The 20,959-nt window shown below is 38.1% G+C and overlaps 1 protein-coding gene across 2 annotated transcripts in view; it reads left to right on the top strand.

Moving 5' to 3' along the window:
• Positions 1-20,959, top strand: part of LOC120490851 (transmembrane protein 132C) — a 127,397-nt gene that overhangs the window by 15,765 nt on the left and 90,673 nt on the right. The window contains exons 1-2 of one of the 2 annotated variants that reach the window (XM_089123608.1): positions 7,601-7,740; positions 17,819-18,725. In XM_089123608.1, coding sequence (XP_088979734.1) covers positions 17,833-18,725 — 893 coding nt within the window. In that variant the 5' untranslated portion in view covers positions 7,601-7,740; positions 17,819-17,832. Of the gene's footprint in view, positions 1-7,600; positions 7,741-17,818; positions 18,726-20,959 lie in introns of those variants that run through there. The other variant, XM_039688346.2, reaches the window with a different exon arrangement.

Raw genomic sequence — 20,959 nt, 5'->3', positions numbered from 1 at the left:
CTCTACAATGGTTTAACTAAGCAATTAATCTGGGCCTGGTCCATACGGATCAGCTACGATCTGTTACACCTTTAATGTTGTGGTTGGAAAAACTAGCTTGTTACTGAAAAAGTTGCAACGTTTTGAGAAGACAGTAGGACAAAAATCCTGAAAAATGTTAGTGGTGTCACTACTAACTCCCTAACAATGCATGCAGATTGCATATACTGGCAGTACACCGTGTCTGTGGTTGTGTTATATTGAGGGAAAACACCCCCAACATGTTCTTAGCATTAGAACTAGGATGAGTCAGCTGTCATCGTCTCCCAATCCTCTATTGTACAGGCCCTGCAGCTCACACTAGTAGGGAAGGGTTCACACACAGATTTGCATGCTGCTCACACTGTGTTTGTGACAACAAACCCCAGCCATAGCAAGCATAACACAGTCTCCTTCAAACCTATTACATCCCTCCCGGAGCTGGCTGGCTGAAAAGAGCAGAGATGGCAAAGTCAGTAGTTGGAGGTTGGAAAGAAAGGACCCAGCAGTTGGCTGGGATGATATAGTCTCTTGTGGAATAGTCTGAGAGGCCACCAAGCTGAGAACCAAGGAGACGGGGAAACTAGAAGTCCGTTGTTTGTATGAAAGATAGTATTGGGGAGTCTCGCTGAGTTTGGTATGCAACCGCCATCAAAGTACCAGAAACTTTTGACGAATAGACAGTGCATCGACAAACCAAAATAATCTAAAAGTTTGTTAACCTACCCTTTTAAAAATAAAATTAAACTGTTTCTGGAGATCAGGGTGTTATAAAAACTATTATCTTGGTTATAAAATATTTGACACTTTTGAATGGATTTGTTGCAACAAAACCGCTTTTTGTCAGATCGATGTAAGCATTAACACGAAGAGCTATTTGCAAGGTGTTATTTAGAACCGCACATTAAATCTGAGTAGAGAGATTAATTACGTGTTGTGTTTGGGTTGAGATGATAAGAGGCTTAGGTATTGATCCAACTCTTCAGACCTTTAAAGGATGAGTTGAGCCAAACCCCCATGATTTGGAGCCAGGGGAATAATGCAAACTGTCCACTGAAAGCCACTGAAAAGAGGAAGACAACAACATTAAAATGGCTTGATACTTTATTGCTGTTAACATTTAGTAATTTACCACTGCTGCCATTCAACATGCACTTTTATCCAAAGCAACCTACATTAGCTTATACTGTAGCCAACTTGGTGTTACATGGATCACCCGTTGCTGAATTTGAACCTGCAATCTTTTAATTTTTTTAACTTTGCTTGCCTTTTGTTTTAACCGTTTCAGCCGCCCCAAAAAACATGGTAAAGAGTCAGTTTTAAAGAACTGTAATAAATAGGTGTTTTTCAGTTTAATTAGTTATTAACATTATTAATACACATATTAGTCTTATTATTTGATTAATATATGCAAGGCCGGATGTTTTTGCTCCACCTGTTCATATTAACTGAATTCACAGAGCATTCGAAAGCTGGGTATGATTTATTTATTTGTTTAATTTTAACCAAAGAATCATTTGGCATCCCTAGTCAGAGCCAGATGTGGTTAGCTACAGGTAGTGAAGCGAGTGAAGCGAGTCCAATAGGTGTGTGATGTGGCACTCTTTGGATGGATAAAGAGGAATTGGTTGAATTTTGGATAACCCGTAGTGGCTTAATCATAGGGCTGCACAATTTGAGGAAACGTTTTTTCTGATAGAAACTTTTTAAAGCTGTAGGTTTGCTGTTGGCTTGCACCATTTGGCCAAAAACTGTGTAATTACATATCAAAGTAATATAAATGAATACTTATTATTTTGTTTCAACAGAATAGTGGCGAAACAAGAAGAAAATACAGGGAGACAAAGGGGAACAGCGCTGCATAGTTTTTTTTTTTTTTATCTGTTGTCTGTTTTTTTTACTGTTTTTTTTTTTTTTTTTTGCATATTCTGTTTTATAAGGGTTTTATTTGGTTATTTATTATGTCTTATTGTATGCTGCTCTCTGTATCTGTACAGCACTTTGGGCCAGTAGTGACTGTTTGTAAATGTGCTATATAAATAAACTTGACCTTGACCTTGCATCCCCAATAGCAAAACAGCTCTATATATCTGTGCCACAGCTCCGATACCAACCCAGATCTTTAACCACTTAGTTACACCACCACCTTGAAATAAGACTGTGGTTCTGTGGATCAGTTCATTTGTTATTTGTCTTTTAAAGTCTTTTGAAGGCAGATTGAATGGTTTGCTACGCCCTGGATTCTCACCACCTGAGCTACATAGGACTCAGTACTGGGCACAGTGCAATTTTCCATTATCAAATCACATGGTCTCTCATCACTGCCGTGCCATCAACACTATATCTCATCCCCCTGTCTCCTGCTCTGTTCTCGCAAAAACGATCTCAACTTGTCACTTGACATTTGAACTTGATGGCTACTCATCACCTCAAGCTCAATCTCGACAAGACTAAATTCTTCCTCCCTCCTTTGTAGGACCTCCCACAGATAAATCTGTCTCCATTTCGTTTGAAGGTCAAACAGTCATCACCTTGCTGTGGATGAAAAGGCTGGGAGTTGTTCCAGATGATTCACACAGATCACACCGTGGTCTCTACCTCATGCTCCAAAGCATTGCTACTGTTTTAGTTATAGTAAAACAGTAGGCTTTAGTTATCGCTTAAGTAGATTATGGCAGGTCAGTCCTTGGCTGCTCTGCTTGAACGTGCAGTAAAATTTGTCAGGCACATTCAAAATACTGCTTGCTGGTTCATTTGAAAATTCAGTATTCAGTGATCTAGGTGTGTTCATAACAAAAATCTAGTTAAAAAACTTCTTAGAAATGTACTCTTTGTATTCATGTTAGTTTCATATGGGTTTGAAAAAAATATATACTTAAAAACAATGAAAAATTCAATGTTTTTTTTATTTTTTATTTGGATCATGAATTATTTACCTTAATGCATAAATATATCTAATTTAAATTTTATTACAGACACAAATATGCAAATTGCATATATTAGAAAAGGTGTATTTAAAAATTGCATGCATGAATTCCATTTTTTAATGTATTTTTTGAATAATTTCATAGCGTCATGTCATTGAGCCTGTAAACTACTATGATCCAAAACGAAATCCCAGGCCGACTGCTGTTTAGTTTGAGTCAGGTCGGTAACAAAACATTTTGTAACATATTTGGCCCATTTGACCTGTTCTGTTTTTGACTGTTGACTGGCTTTTAACTGTTGTACTCCTGTATGTTCACGGCTCTCCTCTTGTTTTGTGTGGGAGGTGGAGGGTTTTAGTTCTTATAGCCTTCCTTCTCTCTGCTCCTGACAAAAATGGAATAAAGGCAGCCTATTGTGGGTTGAGCTATTACCTGATAACAGGCTGTCATTTTAAAACCATTTTGAAGTCATTTGCCACTCTTTGTAGTGCCATTGTAGTACCACTTGCGTTCCCACTCAGCTCTCCCTTGGTTTCCCCTGTTGCATACAATTCTTCCTTGCTCTCCCGCCAAAGACAGCTCCTTATAACTGATTAAGATAAGATACTTTATCACCGTCAATTTGAGCTGAATAGCTGAATATGCACCTAGATTTTCAAATGTGTTTTTAAACCCCTGTGGTGAACATCAATCTTTTAATGTTGTTTAGATGTGCTTCAAGACAAACTATGTGCACATTCACAAATCAACACCATTGCTGAGTATTTTCTCCTTAAAACTGCAGTCTCAAAAATGCAGTTTGAAATCGCTGGCGTTTCTGATGTCACAAAGTACCTTGTAACCAATCACATCAATGTGAAGGCAGGCTTTAGCAACCAGAACATAGTTTGTCTAACATTAGCAACACATTAGCTGTTTGATAACAATCAGACAAAAGGCTAATCGTGTTAAATACCATTATGTGTCCTACATTGTAAAGAGCGATACCATTGTGCAGCGTTTACCTCAATAAGACAAGATTTCCTCTTAAAACAAGATTTGCTATGGTATACGATGTTAAAAATCGGTCGAGACGGTAGGGAAGTTTTAAAAAACTCATCCCGCCCCTCCACACACACCCCCCTCCCCTCTGCGCTACCTGATCCCTGACGTATGTCACGTTTGAGTTCACGTCAACGCAAGATTAGCAACACATGAAATGTTCTAAACTCCCCACCACCATTATAATACTACTAGTATTGCTAAGGTTTTCAGTAATTGTTATTGCAGCACGCAGCGCATCTTGTTCAAATTCCAATCGGCTCGAACAGAAACCTCGAACAAGAAATATAATTACTTTGAACCGCGATCGGCGATGCTAAACGGCTAACATTCCAATGCCGACCGGCAGCATGAGCAAGTTGTCAAACTGATAAAAAGCCACGTAACACGTCACACCATAAAAGAATAAAAATGTTTACCTGCTCAACAAAATGTCATCCGTGTCAGCGTCGTTTTCAGCCCCAGATCTCCCTGAAGCTTTCTCCAATGGTCAATGAAGGACGCTATATTTATCCTACTTAGAGTCCGGCGTTCTTCACATTTTTTTTAATCTCTTATCTTTCCTCCACAGACTTTCTCTTGCAACCAAACTTTACAGTAGAGGCAAAGCAGGGGCCGTTTGCTGTTGTCGTTTTTATCCATTGCTTTATCCATTGCTGATCTGACGCTACTAGCTAGCTACCATAGACAGTCTGTCAGCTGTTTGCTCACGCACGGAGGGGGGCGGGTGCGGTTGGGTTGGAGACGCGAGCGCCAGGCTCGCGAGCGCCAGGTTTCAAGTGGAGCAGGTGATTGGATGAGAGCAGTTGACCAATATAAGCTGTGCGGCCGCACAGCTTTCATTGGTCAACTTTTCTGCGGCTGTACAGCCAATAGAGTGAATGGATTTTTTTCAATCTTTTTTCTATTCATATTGTTAGGATTGTACTATATAACCATAACCAGCATCTAAACGAGGATATTAATAATGAACAATCTTTGAAATCGTATACCCTAGCTTTAATGTAAGCATTTTGTTGACACCATTTTTGAACTGAAGTAAAGTCAAGTTGTAAAGAATTCTGAATTTGTAACAGATCTGAGTTAGAAGTTTAAATTACCATGTCATCAGCATAAAGGTAAATGTAATGTAAATGAAAAATCAATGAAAATGGCACCTGTTGCTTGACCTTTGTCAAAGGACGAGAACACATCATTCGTAAATTTTAAAAGAGCAGTCGGTAGTAGAAAAATTAGCTCTGAAACCTGACTAATGGAGTTAAAATATTTAATTAGTTAATAAATTATTATAGTTGATTAAATATTAATTTCTCAAAAATGTTTGCAATAGAACAGATTTTAGAAATTGGCCTATAATTATTGACATCAGATGAGTTTCCATCTTTGAACAAAGGAGTAACTTTTGCACATTTCCATGTAGATGGAATAGAACAAGTAGTCAATGACAAATTAAATAAATCTGCTAGAGGAAACATTAATACATAAGCAGCAGTTTTAACAAATTTAACTTCTAAATCATCAGGACAAGCATACTATTTGTTTTTAGATCACATAACATAGTAAACATCAACAGGCATAATGAACCATTTGCAATAGATGAGTTTAATGGTGCTATAAAATAGCAACAAAGATGAACAACAACAAAGATGAAGATCGATGGTCAACTCTGGTAGGCACATTAATTAACTGACGGAGGTTTATACTGCCAAATAAATTTCTATCATTAACGATACAACCAGTTCTTGTTTAAGTCCCCCAAAATAATCAATTCATTGTGCTTCTCTATGGAGTTAATTGTTGACAAAATACACATAGTAGAGTCCAACGGAGCAGAGGGTGGCCTGTAAATATTGCAAATAGTCACATTTTTATTAACATGAAAAAACTTTAACAAAAAGACACTCAAAATTAACAGGATCAATGCTAGGCAATGAAGACAAAAAGTTTTTTTTTTTTTTTTTGGAGAAGAAACAGTGACCTTGTCCAGTACCGGTATGCTACTGTCTGTGGGTTCATTGTGCAAAAACAATTTGCCTTGTGTTATTACTTTCCCCTTATTCTATACTATTGTAATACGATTTCTAACATTACTATATTATATGCTGTTGAATACATTTGGTTCATCTGTAATAAATTGCATTTGAAATATATTGATTCCTGTATTAATAATAATTCGTCTTCTGTGATATTTATTAATCAGGATGCGTTTTTGGTTGGAATTCTATGAAACATCATGGTATTACTTGCTCTCCCCAGTTGACAGCGAACACCCATGATTGTAAACTATGCTTTTACTATCTAATTGCTGTCTGACACTATGGCCATGTTTCCATCGACACGTTTTTATCCGAATTAAGTGATATCGAATGAAAAATGCCTTATGGAAACAGTAAAATTCGATGAAATTTCATGAAAATCGACTCTGTCAGACCTGGCATCTAGCTGCATCTAGCTGAAAATCGACTCTGAAAATCGAAATGAAATACGTTCGGTCTCATCGGATTTTCTCTTGATCGATATACGGCTAATGCGATAAAAGCTGATGGAAACGTTATTTGCCGAATAAATAATGAATGGGCTTTATGCCCAGCTGCACTACTTCCTGAACTTCAGCCAGCTCCTTGTTTCCTGTCTGCAATTATTGGCCAAATTGATTAATCCAGGTGTGCTTGACCTCAGTTGTCATGGCAACAATAATCAGACACACCTGAATTAATCAATTTGGCCAATAGACCAACGCTACTTTTGCGTCATCGAAGGGTAACGCCCCCTTTTGGGGGAAAACACCTCTATACTGTCTATGGGAAAACAAACGGATTCCCATGAGAACAGAACTCGCACTAGATCTGCAAAGTTTCTTGATAGCAAAAATGGCACAAACTTATAGAAGCTAACGTTACTGAATACGGGGTTACAGAGGTGTCCCTTTGAAATGGTCGAAAACTGGATTAATGACCCCACACAGCGGCCAAATATGGACTATTCAGACATCTAACGTTACCACTATCTCGTGGAATCACCAAGTAAGTAGCCTTTTTTTTCATTAACACTCACAGTATGACAAACTAGACGATGAATGGATCATATTTAACTTGATTTAAGCTATTGACATAGTCTAATAAGGTAACGTTAGCTGCTAACAGCTAGTCTTTCTAATAGCTAGTCGACAACAAAACTGTCAATAGCTTAAATCAAGTTAAATATGATCCAAGTGACATGGCCTCATCGTCTAGTAGTTTGTAATAGGCTACTGTGAGTGTGGAAATGATAAATAAATAAAAAAGGCTACTTACTTGGTGATTCCACGAGATAGTGGTAACGTTAGATGTCTGAATAGTCCATATTTGGCCGCTGTGTGGGGTCATTAATCCAGTTTTCGACCATTTCAAAGGGAAACCTCTGTAACCCCGTATTCAGTAACGTTAGCTTCTTTAAGTTTGTGCCATTTTTGCTATCAAGAAACTTTGCAGATCTAGTGCGAGTTCTGTTCTCATGGGAATCCGTTTGTTTTCCCATTGACAGTATAGAGGTGTTTTCCCCCAAAAGGGGGCGTTACCCTTCGATGACGCAAAAGTGGCGTTGGTCTATAATGGCAGACAGGAAACAAGAAGCTGGCTGAAGTTCAGGAAGTAGTGCAGCTGGGCATAAAGCATAATGTTTGCGTTATTTTGACACTTATTGGGGTTAGTATGCTAGCTGGACTTTGTGCTTAGCTAGGCTAGCGGTGGGTGCGTCACACACGGAGATGAAAAAGGTATGTATGGACTTGTCTTATCTAACATATTCCTTTAAGTTAATGAGAAACAACTATTTGCCAAGAGATTTGTCTTTTCTTTTTTTTTTTTTACTTTTAAGGGTGTAAGTCAAATAAACAAATTTCTCCCCCAAGCTTTTTCATGTGGATTTTAAGGGCTGCATCTGATGCTTTCATAAGCCGGCGCTTTCATTAAACGGATATTTGTTTGACTTTGTATACGTTTTATGAAAGTATCTCATTAAAATAGAAACACACTTTAAGTCGATTTCTTGTTGGTACCAATAGCCCACTAGGCTCTCTGTATGACAAATAAAACTCACTGTTTGTACACCATGATGTTTTCCTAATCTTTCCCTGAGGTAAACTTCCTTGTACCAAACAGATAAATCCTCCCATAATCCGTTGCAATTGCAGTGCGCATCAACACATTCTGACAAATTCTATACACTAGTGACCACCACAAATATTCTTTTTCCTCACCAAATTGGTCCCTACCATAGATGGTTTTGGTTAGTTAAAATGCCCCCCCCAATTCCATGAGCTGTTCAGGAATCGACACAATCCTGGAGGGAAGCCATCATGGCTAATCTCTAGGGCAAATTTATCAGCCACTGATCAGCCCATTGACCTTCAGTGCGGTACCCCGGTATTTCAAGGACTGATGTCCCATAAAAAACACGTTTTTGAAGAATGCCACAGTGATATAGAGACATTTTATGAGGCAGCCCCACACTTTATGACTGGCAATAAAGAAAAAGGAAACTCGGCAGAAAGCTTTTTTCTCAGCAAAAACCGGAGGCAGATAGAGGTAATTATTTGGCTCAACTTTTTTTGCTGTTACTTACAATGTCTTTCGTGTGGCAGGAGAGCTGATAGATATCGCTATATGCTGTGTTGAGTCAAAATGACAGGGGGACATTTTACCTGGGAACAAAAGGAGCCTCATTTCAGTTTGGCTGAAAGGATAGCATGTGTCTGAACTTGGAGCCCTGCGCGCTGGGACGTACAGTTCATCTCATTTTGGCCTTGTATTTTCCCCTCTCCCTTTTTCTTAGCTTGTTTGCCGGGCTCCTGAGGACTACCGACTCTGTGACTGATTGCTTGGAGCTCTTTGTCGATTGTCAGTCAGACGTATACATCTCATAGATGTTTTTGATGATCAGCTCTTTAATGTTGCTGGGCATAAGTTATATTACAGTAGTCACAGTGCTCTTAATGTGATTTAGCATGGGAGGCATTTAATCTCACGCCTGATAAGGGGACTGCTATTTTGCCGTTGTGATTTTCAGATATTCTCAGATGCAGATGAACTTAGGCTGTAGGTTTTACGGCATTTTCATTTGAAAATATTTTCTGTTTAGGCAGGTAGGTAAACCTGATAGGCAGGTAAACCCGAAATGGTTGAACACCCACGAAAAAAAAACCCAATTGATTTTACCAATAAAAAGAAAAAAAAGAGCATCCGTGTAATGATTCTCTGCTCGCAGGCGGATTTCTTTCACTGTACTGTAGCACAAAACTGGACGTGCGCTTTCAAATATGTAGAGGTCTCATTGCCCTGGCTCAGATTTTAGGTGTGGAATAATGCTCAAATGTTGTCCCCTGCACTCGTGAATCTATACTCCGTCCTCCTCTTGAGTTGCCCATGTCCTTCTCATAGAACTTCCAGAAGCTTTCAGACTTTCACAATTGACTGATGTAACCCTGTAACCTTAACAGTATATCTTTAAATTGTAAAAGAATTGCGGTGTTGAAAGGAGCGTGGACTCAGGTGCAGAGTTGATGGGCTTTTAATGATAATAAAATAAAACCAAATACAAACATAAACTACCCCAAGGGGGGAAACAAGACAGACTTGACTAGAAGGAAAAGCCACACAGAGGGAACATGGAATGTACATACAACGCCAATCTGGCACAGGACTGCAAACACAAGGAGATAAATATGGAGCAAACAAGGCAAGTAAAGAGTTAGGACTGGTGGGGCAAATGAATCAATAATCAGGTAACAAGAAGGGTGGGGTTTGACAATCTACATGGCTCAAGGAAACACATGACAATCCATGTGCTCACACCAACCGTGACAAGCACATGGCCAGCAAACAAAATCATCAGCCAGTTGCCCAAACAAAACAAGACATGAACACGCAGCTAATGAGAACCCTCATAAGCCACGTGTTCACACAAAACATGGCAAGATGCATGCAGCCAGTGAATAACAAAAGCTGACCCATCCTCAGCGAATAAATGCCTCATTTTTCTTGATATATTTGAGGTTTTGCTTCAAACTAAATAAGCATGCATCATGCTTATGCATATATATATATAAAAAAAAATGCAGCATTGTTTGGTTGCTGCTTGGGTGACCCAGGATTGTGAACTTTGAGCTGTGTGGCAAAAGCATGTGCAACCCAGAAGCCCTGAGCCTGGTGCTTGGTGGAGAGATGGCAGCTTAAATTTCGGGACACACCAAGCTGACGGTTGGCCAACAGGCAGTGTCAAAGAAAAGATGGTACATAGAGGAGGCTGTTATAATCAATACTGAAATAGACAGATTTTTACAGAATGTGCATGCTAGTTGACAGTCAGTGTCCTTTAGTCCTTTTGGTGTGATCAAGCGCTTTTCATGTCGCTAGTTCTTTGACGTCGGCTTGGTGTGTAGTTAAGAGAGAACATTTTATGACTATCTAGTGTTTTGTCACATCATGCTAGTTGGAATGCAACAATATATCGTGTCACAATATGTCAATAAAATGCAAGAAAGTGTATCGTGGATAGTGACAATATGTATTGTGTATATTTCACCTAAAATGAAAATGATTGTGTGAGAAATAAATTCAAGTTTTCAGAGTTTTAGTGTCAGTACATTAAACTACTATATATAATGTATAATAATGAAATGGAATATCTATAGGTCCTGATAATGTCAAATGACTTATGTTACCAGTAAAAAGTGGGCTATATTATTTTAAAAATATCTAGTGAGTGACAGAGTGCAAGCATATTCGTCTAAAAAAAATCTGTATTTTCAGCTTCAGAATCATGATCATTTTTATTTTGGTGTCACCATTGTCCTGTATTGGGTTACCAGCAGTCCAAGCCTATTCATTTACACCCTTTTATCATATGTCTTGGAGTATTGCAATACTATCGTATTGTGAGTTCAGTATCGTGATATTTATCGAATAGTGACATGAGGGTATCGATACCAAAACCTGCTACACTGGAAAAAGTAGCTGGTAGGTTATTTGAAAAGCAGCATTATTATGAAACCAGCTGTGCTTTTGTCATGAAAAGTGAAGTTGTTATGTCTGTGGCATTGCTACAGTACGTGTATAGTTACTGCTAACACTTGATTAATTTTGAATGGATTGAACTTGGCTGTCATGCTGATCATGATTAAAGCATTTTCAATTGTACACTTGAAAACCCATGTGGTTTCTTTATCGAGATCAAAAATGTTTAATGCAATTAAATGCCATCTTGCCATCCATGCATGAATCAGAGTTGTGGTTTTATTGGCAGTGCATTCTGAATGCATTCAAAGCCCTGTCATCAGTCAAAACAGCTACAGTGTCGTTTCAGGGATTCAGTCTCTATGCCACATGCTCATGCCCACGAACTGGAGTCTGGCCAACACTGTGGCGAGCATGCATTATACAACTGTTTTTATTTAATTATATATTTTGAATTTAACACCATGTCTGATTAATTTGTATCCAGATTTCTGTGCAATGGCTTTTAACTTTGAAACCTCATGAATTATAAATCGATATTCAATAGCTATTTGTCCATATGTGTTACCTTTGAGGTATCTATATGGTAATGTACTCGTTAAAAAAATTGGCATATGATCTTTCTACACCCCAGAATCTTAGGTAATATCTGCTCAAAAACGTATCACATTATCGAAATATAATTTTCTAGGGAACAAAATTTTCTTGTTATCCTTTTGTATTAGCGGTAATATAGTGATCAGTTTTCCTCAATTAGCGATATTAACAGTAATGTAGTTGTCATTTAATTTAGTTGTTTAATTAATTTTATGTGCTTTTGACATTTTTAAGCATTATTAAGAACCAAACCAATTTTGCAAACTTTGTCTGTGTGCGAAATCAGCCCCCAATTTCAATATTTAATCATGTAAACTATAATAGGGGACTAATGCAGGGAATACTGAATTAGGGTAGGGGGCGATTTCGGACACAGAATTTAAAGCAAGAAAAAAAATTGAGACTGTTGCACTCTGTAAGAATTTCTTTTCTTTTTCCAAAGACGATAGAAAAATAACAAAGCACTCTCTCCAGGTATTTTAAGTATCCTTGCCACCAGCTATACTGATATCAAGTTTCAAATCCTGATTTTGCTTAGCTGTAAACTAGACTCTAATCTAAAAAAAAATTCTCATAAGGGAGACAATTAATGATACCTTGACCTACCTTGACCTTGAGAATATTGTGTGCATTTACACTCACCTAAAGGATTATTAGGAACACCATACTAATACTGTGTTTGATCCCCTTTCGCCATTAGAACTGCCTTAATTTTACGTGGCATTGATTCAACAAGGTGCTGAAAGCATTCTTTAGAAATGTTGGCCCATATTGATTGGATAGCATCTAGCTGTTAATGGAGATTTGTGGGATGCATATCCAGGACATGAAGCTCTCGTTCCACCACATCCCAAAGATGCTTTATTGGGTTGAGATCTGGTGACGGTGGGGGCCATTTTACTACAGTGAACTCATTGTCATGTTCAAGAAACCAATTTGAATTTGATTCGAGCTTTGTGACATGGTGCATTATCCTGCTGGAAGTAGCCATCAGAGGATGGGTACATGGTGGCCATAAAGGGATGGACATGGTCAGAAACGATGCTTAGATAGGCCGTGGCGTTTAAATGAGTAAGGGGCCTAAAGTGTGCCAAGAAAACATCCCCCACACCATTACACCACCACCACCAGCCTGCACAGTGGTAACAAGGCACGATGGATCCATGTTCTCATTCTGTTTATGCCAAATTCTGACTCTACCATCTGAATGTCTCAAGAGAAATGGAGACTCATCAGACCTGGCAACATTTTTCCAGTCTTCAACTGTCCAATTTTGGTGAGCTTTTGTAAACTGTAGTCTCTTTTTCCTATTTTTAGTGGAGATAAGTGGTACCCGGTGGGGTCCAGGTTGTAGGTTGTGGCTTCACAAATGCTTTGCTGCATACCTCGGTTGTAACGAGTGGTTATTTCAGTCAAAGATGCTCTTCTATCAGCTTGAATCAGTCGGCCCATTCTCCTCTGACCTCTGACTATACTGGATGTTTTTCCCTTTTCACAGCATTCTTTGTAAACCCTAGAAATGGTTGTGTGTGAAAATCCCAGTAACTCAGTATGCTGAGTATCTCAGACCGGCCCATCTGGCACCAACAACCATGCCACGCTCGAAATTGCTTAAATCACCTTTCTTACCTTTCCCATTCTGACATTCAGTTTGGAGTTCAGGAGATTGTCTTGACCAGGACCATACCCCTAAATATATTGAAGCAACTGCCATGTGATTGCTTGATTAGATAATTGCATTAATGAGAAATTGAACAGGTGTCCCTATTAATCCTTTTGGTGAGTGTGTGTGTGTATATATATATATATATATATATATATATATATATATATATATATATATATATATAAAAGAACAAGCTCTTCCCATTTCAAATGGTAGAATCTGTATTGGTAGATTTTTGAATGGCTGTTCCAGTTGGCACAATTCGTTTCTCTAGTAAAAATGCTGTTTTATGGCTAGGGCTGAATTGTATTTTGTTTGGAGCTATATTTATATATTAATTTTATGGTTACCACCTCCACACTCTGTTTATTCATTGTATTTCAAGTCAAATAATAGTATTTAGCCGCTCCCTTCAGTGTAACTGCTTCAGTTCATAATTTTTGCTCTCTACTCCAGCCTGCCTAGACTCTCAGCCAATGGCCAAACAAAAGCCTTGAATGCCACCGTAACATCAGTGAAGCTAGCCTAGTTGCCATTGGCCAAATTGGTCAAGGGATTGTTTTCCTGTCAACAATTTGCCTAAAAAAAATCAACACAAAAGCTTTTAAACACCACCGGATGAATGATAGCCAAATATGCAAATATAAAAAGAATATCATATATTTCCATGCTGGTTTGCAGTTGTCATTTTTTGTTTTTATTGTTAAAGGCTTTGGATTCTAATAATCTGAGTCATCACTCATATTTTCATTCGACTTCCTCCCACCAGCCTTTGTTCTCACTTATTTTTTCATTTGTCTTGGCGACGTGATCCCCGGGAGGTATGACTCTAAATGAGAGCATACCTGCATATCATTACATCATTCTCCAAGTTGTCCTGTATGACACAGGGCCTGCTTCCCATTTACGCACCCTCTCCCATAATTCATTGGTGCTAGGCTCAGCATCTGACTGAATCCGTTAGTCAAGGGCTACAGAATCAAGCTGAGATTGCAAACGCTAGTGATTGGGAGCGAGTTGGAATGGATAAAAAATCTCACCAGACAAACCAATCCTCAAAGCCTGTTACCTTGAAATAAAAAAGTCCAGCTCTCCGAGAGTGCAGAAGAAGCCACCGCGGTTAGTATAACACGGGTACTGTGAGGTGCTCAAATCAGCAGATTTTTCTCCTAGCCTCCTGCCATGTCCAAATACAGTGAGCCATCTGACTTCCAGAGTCAATTGACTTTTTCCAGCCCTCACTGCAGTAGACTCAAGCTCAACGAGCGATAGATTGCAGTAATGTAATCATAAAAAGGCTTACTTATGCTTATGTTTTTTGCCTCTTCGGTTTGTTTAGATGTCTCATCGGAGACACTAGTTCACTGTAAGCCTTAGTGCGCGATTGCTAATTTTTTGATAAAGTGGCTTTGAGCAGATTGTGGAAGATATTTCTGCAACCAGGCATGACGAATGCAGATCAAGAGTTTCCTGCCATTAATGGGTCTCTAAAAATTTCCTAATTATCATTATGGAAAATGGTAATGTTCATTGCATTATGTTGAAATGGGGAAAAGCGGGGAAGATAGATTTTATAGAATCTTACTCCTACTGTACTTGGAAGAGAAATAGCTAGTTAGGATCTTTTTTTATATAGTTGCAGTTTTGGATCTGTAAGAATATTATTATTATTATTTTATTCTCAAAATTAATTAATACTGTTTTGATGCATAAACTGGACAAAAGTGACAGTAAAGACTTACAGTAAACCTAATGACTGTTTTATCTATTTGTCAAAGAATCCTGAAAAACTGTATCCCAGTTTCCGCAAAAATATTAAGCAGCACAACTGTTTCAAGCCTTGATAATAATACAAAATGTTACTTGAGCAACAAATAAGCATATAACAATAATTTCTCAAGAAAAATGTGCCACCATTACATTAGTAACATTTTTAAGCATATTAATCAGATATTTTTGGTGAGCTTAAGAGACCTCTTTCCAAAACATTAAACATAAAGTCTTACCAAACCCAACCTTTTCAAAGTTAGTGTGAGTTACCACAAGGATGTGAGTTTATAATTTATTTTGTAGAGCATGAAAGTCTCTTCAAGTAGTATTGTAAGACCTTGTTTAACTCATAAATTGAAAAACTCTATTCTAAAAACCTAATTAAATTTCCCGATGGGAATGCTGACCCACCGTGAATCAGCCTTCCGGGTAGACCTATACTAACCCACGTCATGACTGAACAGATCTATTATTTTTGGAGCTAAATTGAGGCATATCACAGCTTGATCGCAGTTTGATCGTAAATGGCAGTTGCGCTGTTGTTAGCATAAAAAATAAGTGTTAATTTACTCTGTATCTAAAATGTCAAGTTGCTTTTAAGTGGTGAGTGCAATTTTGCCTAGTTGTAAAATGTAAAAATAAATACATAAATTACTCTTTCTTGAACCTTAAGCATACCAAGGAAATATTCTCTATTTTTAATGTGACCTTTTTTGCTATTTGTCTGTCAGTGGCATCCTCTCCGTAGGCTCAGAATCTTTAATTTCCCCCTCTGCTCGTTTCACAACTCCCAACATTTTGAAATCAGCTTAATTTTCATCCCTTTGCTCAACAGACACGTCTCTGATAAGGCTTACATTCTGAAATTCCTGCTCCACTATACTGATGCAATCAGTACGTGTGCTCAATGCCCAGATAGCTGGTGCATTTTCTGTCTTCCTCCCTGTCTCTGCCTTGCTCTATCTCACCATGTAATTATGTGCAGTGTTAGATTACTTCTGAAATGCAATCCGGTACAGACTACAAATTACATGAGTAAAATCGTTATCTTTTAAACTAAAGCAATAATCCACCATTGGCAGTGAATTACAATGGTTTTACAATGGGTAAGGCTGAGATATGATAAAAAACACTAATGTTCATTATCGATAACTGGCAAGTGGTAACGTTGATATTCTCAAAATGAATATTAATTTGCTTACACTGTACATTAGTGAAAGACCTGCAAAAAAGCCATAAAAAATTGTAAATGTAAATTTTTCAACCAGTTAAAAAATGATAACTATTATGTTCATCAAGAGGAGAAGCTCACAGCTCACACAGATTGTTGTAAATTTCTTACAGAATGTGTTTATTCAAAGGCCTGATTTTATTAGTAAAAATATTTCCTGTTTTATTTGTAGTTTTTCATTCCATATTTCAGACCATGAAACCTGTGGGCAAACGAACTTCTTGTCTTCAGAGAAGTTAGAGGGAAGGCAGTCTATCTGACTGTCAAAACACTAAAACTATGCTGAGGACAGTACATTTTCCATATTTCATCTAATGAAATGGACCTTAACTTAAAAGTGCAATATATCCAATAGCATAAAACATAAATATATGTGCTGCTAACATTCACAGACATTCAAAGCTACTGAATAACAATTATATAAAATAAATATTTTTATAAAATACAAAAAATACATACATTTTGTACTAAAATTGTTTTACATATCCATAGGAGAATGATTCAATAAAGGGATTCACCCAAAAATTAAAATTAGCCCATGATTTACTCTAAAGCCATGTGTATATGACATGCTTCTTTCAGACGAATACAATTGGAGTTGTTAAAAAAAAAAAGCCCTGGCTCTTCCAAGTCCAGTCCATCAAAGTGCGTCCATCTATTATAAAAGTGCTTGACATGGCTCTGGCGGTTTAATAAAGGCCTTATGAAGTGAAGCGATGTGTTTGTGTAAGAAAAATATCCATATTTAAAACTTAATCGACTAACGGCCGTACGCAAGTCGACTTAACGCCAAAAGAGTATCGCTTGAACTTGATGCAGAACGTAATGATGAACGCGGTTGCTCTTTCGATTAATCTTTATCAATCTCACTCTTTCTTTCTCTCTCCCCTTTTTTATTGATGCCAAAAAGAATAATGTTTTAGTCCCACAGGAAAATATTTTTAGAGTAAAGTTTTACTCCCACGTTTCTTTACTGACATTTTGCATTAGATCTCTCAGATCTGGTTCACCTGAAACAAAACAAACTGATTCCACTATATTAACTCAATATTCATGAGATGATTTGATTTATTAATAATAAAAAAAAACAAAAAACAAAGAGAACTTTCTGTATAAAAATGCTGTAGAACAAGTAGAAATCCTCTAACTCAATTTATATTCATCAGGAAAAACCTTTAAATAAAAGCCATGAAATACTTTGTTGCACAATAGTATATAAGCCTCTTCCTGCTGTGCTGTAGTGTCTGCCTTAAGCACCAATAACATTTGTCTGCCACCAGCTGTCACAAATCGCCAGCATCTCTTTCTCTCAGACTAGCACTGTGACGCAAAATCAATGGAGCCTCTTGGGTCCTTCCATCACCCCAAATATCTGCAGTGAACTGCTGGTTGAAGGCATTCAATAAAAGAGTCCAGTTGCCTTGAGATGGGTTTGCAGAATAGGGCATGGAGACAAATGATCCTTTGCTTTAGAGCATGTAAGAGCATGCAAGTTTCTACAGTAGGTCGGGTTTAGAGCTCTTACTGTCTGAGATGGATGAGTGATGTATTTCCTGTCTTCTCCATTATTTGGCAGTCATTGACAGCCGGATGCTGATGGAAGGACTGCAGAGATTTGGTGCCATCCCGACGTATCTTCCGGTCCAATATCAGGTGTTAAATGCAGAGTCTGCCTTCTTCCTGAAAGAAGCCAACCAGGACATCATGAGGAACTCCAGCCTGCAGGTTCGTACAGAACTTTTCTTTATCCAGCAAGCCAGAAAGACACCAACGGTCAATGCTAGTTACGGACCGTTTTATGTGGAACAGCCCGTGCCCATGGAGCTTCTGGGCCCGGGACTCATCAACAGCCCTTCATCCACATCCCCATTATCCACTTCCTCTCCACTCTTTAGTTTTAATTGGAAAATACAGGCTTTCATTATCAGTGAGCGAATCCATCCCAGTTGGCCAAAGGTTCAGGTTCTCTTCTACTTAGTAGGCCGGGACTGGGACGACTACAGTGCCATGGACAAATTGCCGTGTGTCAGGATGTTTGCCTTCCATGAAACCCAAGAGGTACGAGGCACCTGTCATCTGAAAGGGGAACTCGGACTGTGTGTGGCTGAACTGGAGCCACTACCTAGCTGGTTCAGTCCTCCTAGTGTCATACCAGGTCGACAGAGATCTCCTGAGCTGGTTGAAGGCACTCCCGTGGAGTTGTATTACATGCTACAATCCACCGACACTGGGGAATGCAGCTCTGAGGACTCCCGTAAGACCAATTCCATCCGCACTGGCCAACTGGGACCGGCCGGTTACTTCTCAGGACCCACACCCATGCGCAGGATCGGCAGTGTACGGCTGTTCCAGCCACTCTCTGAGCTGCGTTTGGACAGTAACTTTGTGGTGATGGTTCCCTCAAGACCCATCCGGCAGAGGGAGACGGTGTCAGGCTTCCTCGCTGTCTCCACCCTTTCGTCAGTAGAGATCTTCACTTTAAGGTGAGTGACCCCTGCTAGAAATGATTTTATATATATATATATATATATATATATATATATATATATATATATATATATATATTACTTTGATAGCTTTGTTGACTAGTAATTGATAGCAGGATTTAACAGCCATTGATCACCATGTAGTATTATCATGGAAAAGAACAAATCTGACATTTTCATAATTACACTTTCTGAATGCAAAAAAAAAAACAAAAAAAAAAAAACAACCCAAACAAAACTCTTTGACAACCATTTGTTGCTTCCAAACGTTCACCGTTATTTGTGGCATTTAAAATATTTTACCTGGAAATTTTTGCCTGGAATTTAATGATCAAAGGTATTTTTTTTTCTTCGATTTTTTGGGAAGTTGTATTCAAAATCCACTTGTCTTAAATCCACTTTGGTTTGAGTGGGCATGCTGCTTCTGAGGCTGGATGAATAAATTGTCAATTTTAGTTTCTGTATGGCTCTTGAATTTTGATGATTTCATGCTCTCAAAATTCACCGTGGTTGGCAAGTCCTGAAAATATCCAATCATTTCAAAAGTGCAATTTCGCGGCCTGGAAAATGTCACACAAATAAATAGTCTTACAATGGAAATTACTGTAGTCTACTTAACTTTTTTCTAGTTATTCTTAGTTCTAAAGTACTTCTCAATAAGATGATTTTTAAAAAGCTTTGACCATTCATCTTCACAAATGACTGAAAGTCATTAATAGGTTATGGCAATTCATTGATTGGAAAGTATGAGACTGTAAATTATGTCTGCAATGAATTTATTTTCTTTTACTCAGTGTAAAGTTAATGGGTTTCAATAATGAGGGCATATCTTCTCATCTGTTGATATTGGCCTTCTATTTTTTTGTTTTTTATTTTTTCAAAATACCATATAGTTTGATTGGACACATTCTTTGATGTTCAAAAGAATATGTGAGTTAAAATATGTATATTTTAAATATGCATATTTAGCTGAATTTTATTATTTGCATTGTTCTTTACTCCTGGTGTTCACAAAATTAATAGAATAGACCTACATCCTACCCGTTTGAATCCACTGACTCCACTTTCTAGGGTTAACTTGTCTTGTGACCTTTATTAAATAACACCTACAGTAGATAGCCTAAATAGGAATGGTGTCTCAATTTCTATTTCTCCTGGCAATTGACTGAAAAAGACAGCAACAGGGAAGAGAAATGTAATGTGGAAGGCGAGAGCAGCATTCCTCATGATGAAAAATGTGTGGAACTCCTGTCAGCTCACAACACACACCAATATCCGTCTTTTCAACTCCAAAGTCAAGTCGGTCCTTCTTAATGGAACAGCAACCTGGTGAACAATAAAAGCAACCATCAGGAAAATCCAGACCCTTTATCAAAAGCTGTCTACACAGAATCCTTCAGATCCACTGGCCAGACACCACCAGAAATTGCTATTTATTGCAGAGGAAGAACCAGCTTCCTGCAGAACAAGAAATTAGGAAGAGGAAGTGGAGATGGATAGGGCACACCTTGCGAAAATCAAGTAAGCATCACCAGACAGGCCCTGACGTAGAATCCATAAGGCAAAAGGAAAAGGGGGAGACCTAAAAACACCTGGAGAAGAGACATGGAGGCAGAAACCAAAGGGAATGGGTATACCTGGGAAGAGAAAATTGTCCAGGACCACGGACGCTGGAGAAAAGTTGTCAATGGCCTATGTTTCGGGAGGGGTGAAAGGCCAAAGCTAAGATAGCATAAATGTAATTTAATAGACTTCCCATGCAAACCAAGTACCAATTAACTCCCAACGAGTAGATTAGATTAGTAAATGCAACTGAATACAAAATAACCAATCAAGGAAGAGCTGTGTAAACTACACAATATCTTTGTTTTAAATTAATTTTCCTTTCAACCCAGTGTGAAAAAGTTAGAACATTCTTTATTGATTCATTGAGTGTTGAGCTCTAATTAGAACAAGCGGATTTGATGAAGCGACTAAAGACATTCTGTGCTAGTGGGTAAATGACCGTGAGAGAAATTAATGTTCACTCTTGTTTGTATTCTCACGGCTGATATCTAAATTATGCTTTGATTTATACGCTGACAGCCTTGGCAAATTTGTCAACCTCGGTTAGCATTAGCTCACAACCGGTCACTATCTCATGCGTGATTAATGAACTTTAAGCATTGCAGTGTTGATACAAACCAGTTCGCTGCTATCTAATTTATAAGTAACAATAATATAGGTGTTTA

This window comes from Pimephales promelas, chromosome 19, assembly GCF_988280905.1.
Source record: "Pimephales promelas chromosome 19, fPimPro1.hap1.1, whole genome shotgun sequence".
Taxonomy (NCBI): domain Eukaryota; kingdom Metazoa; phylum Chordata; class Actinopteri; order Cypriniformes; family Leuciscidae; genus Pimephales; species Pimephales promelas.
The sequence above is the reverse complement of the archived record's forward strand: the minus strand, read 5'-3'. Positions and strand labels throughout refer to the sequence as shown.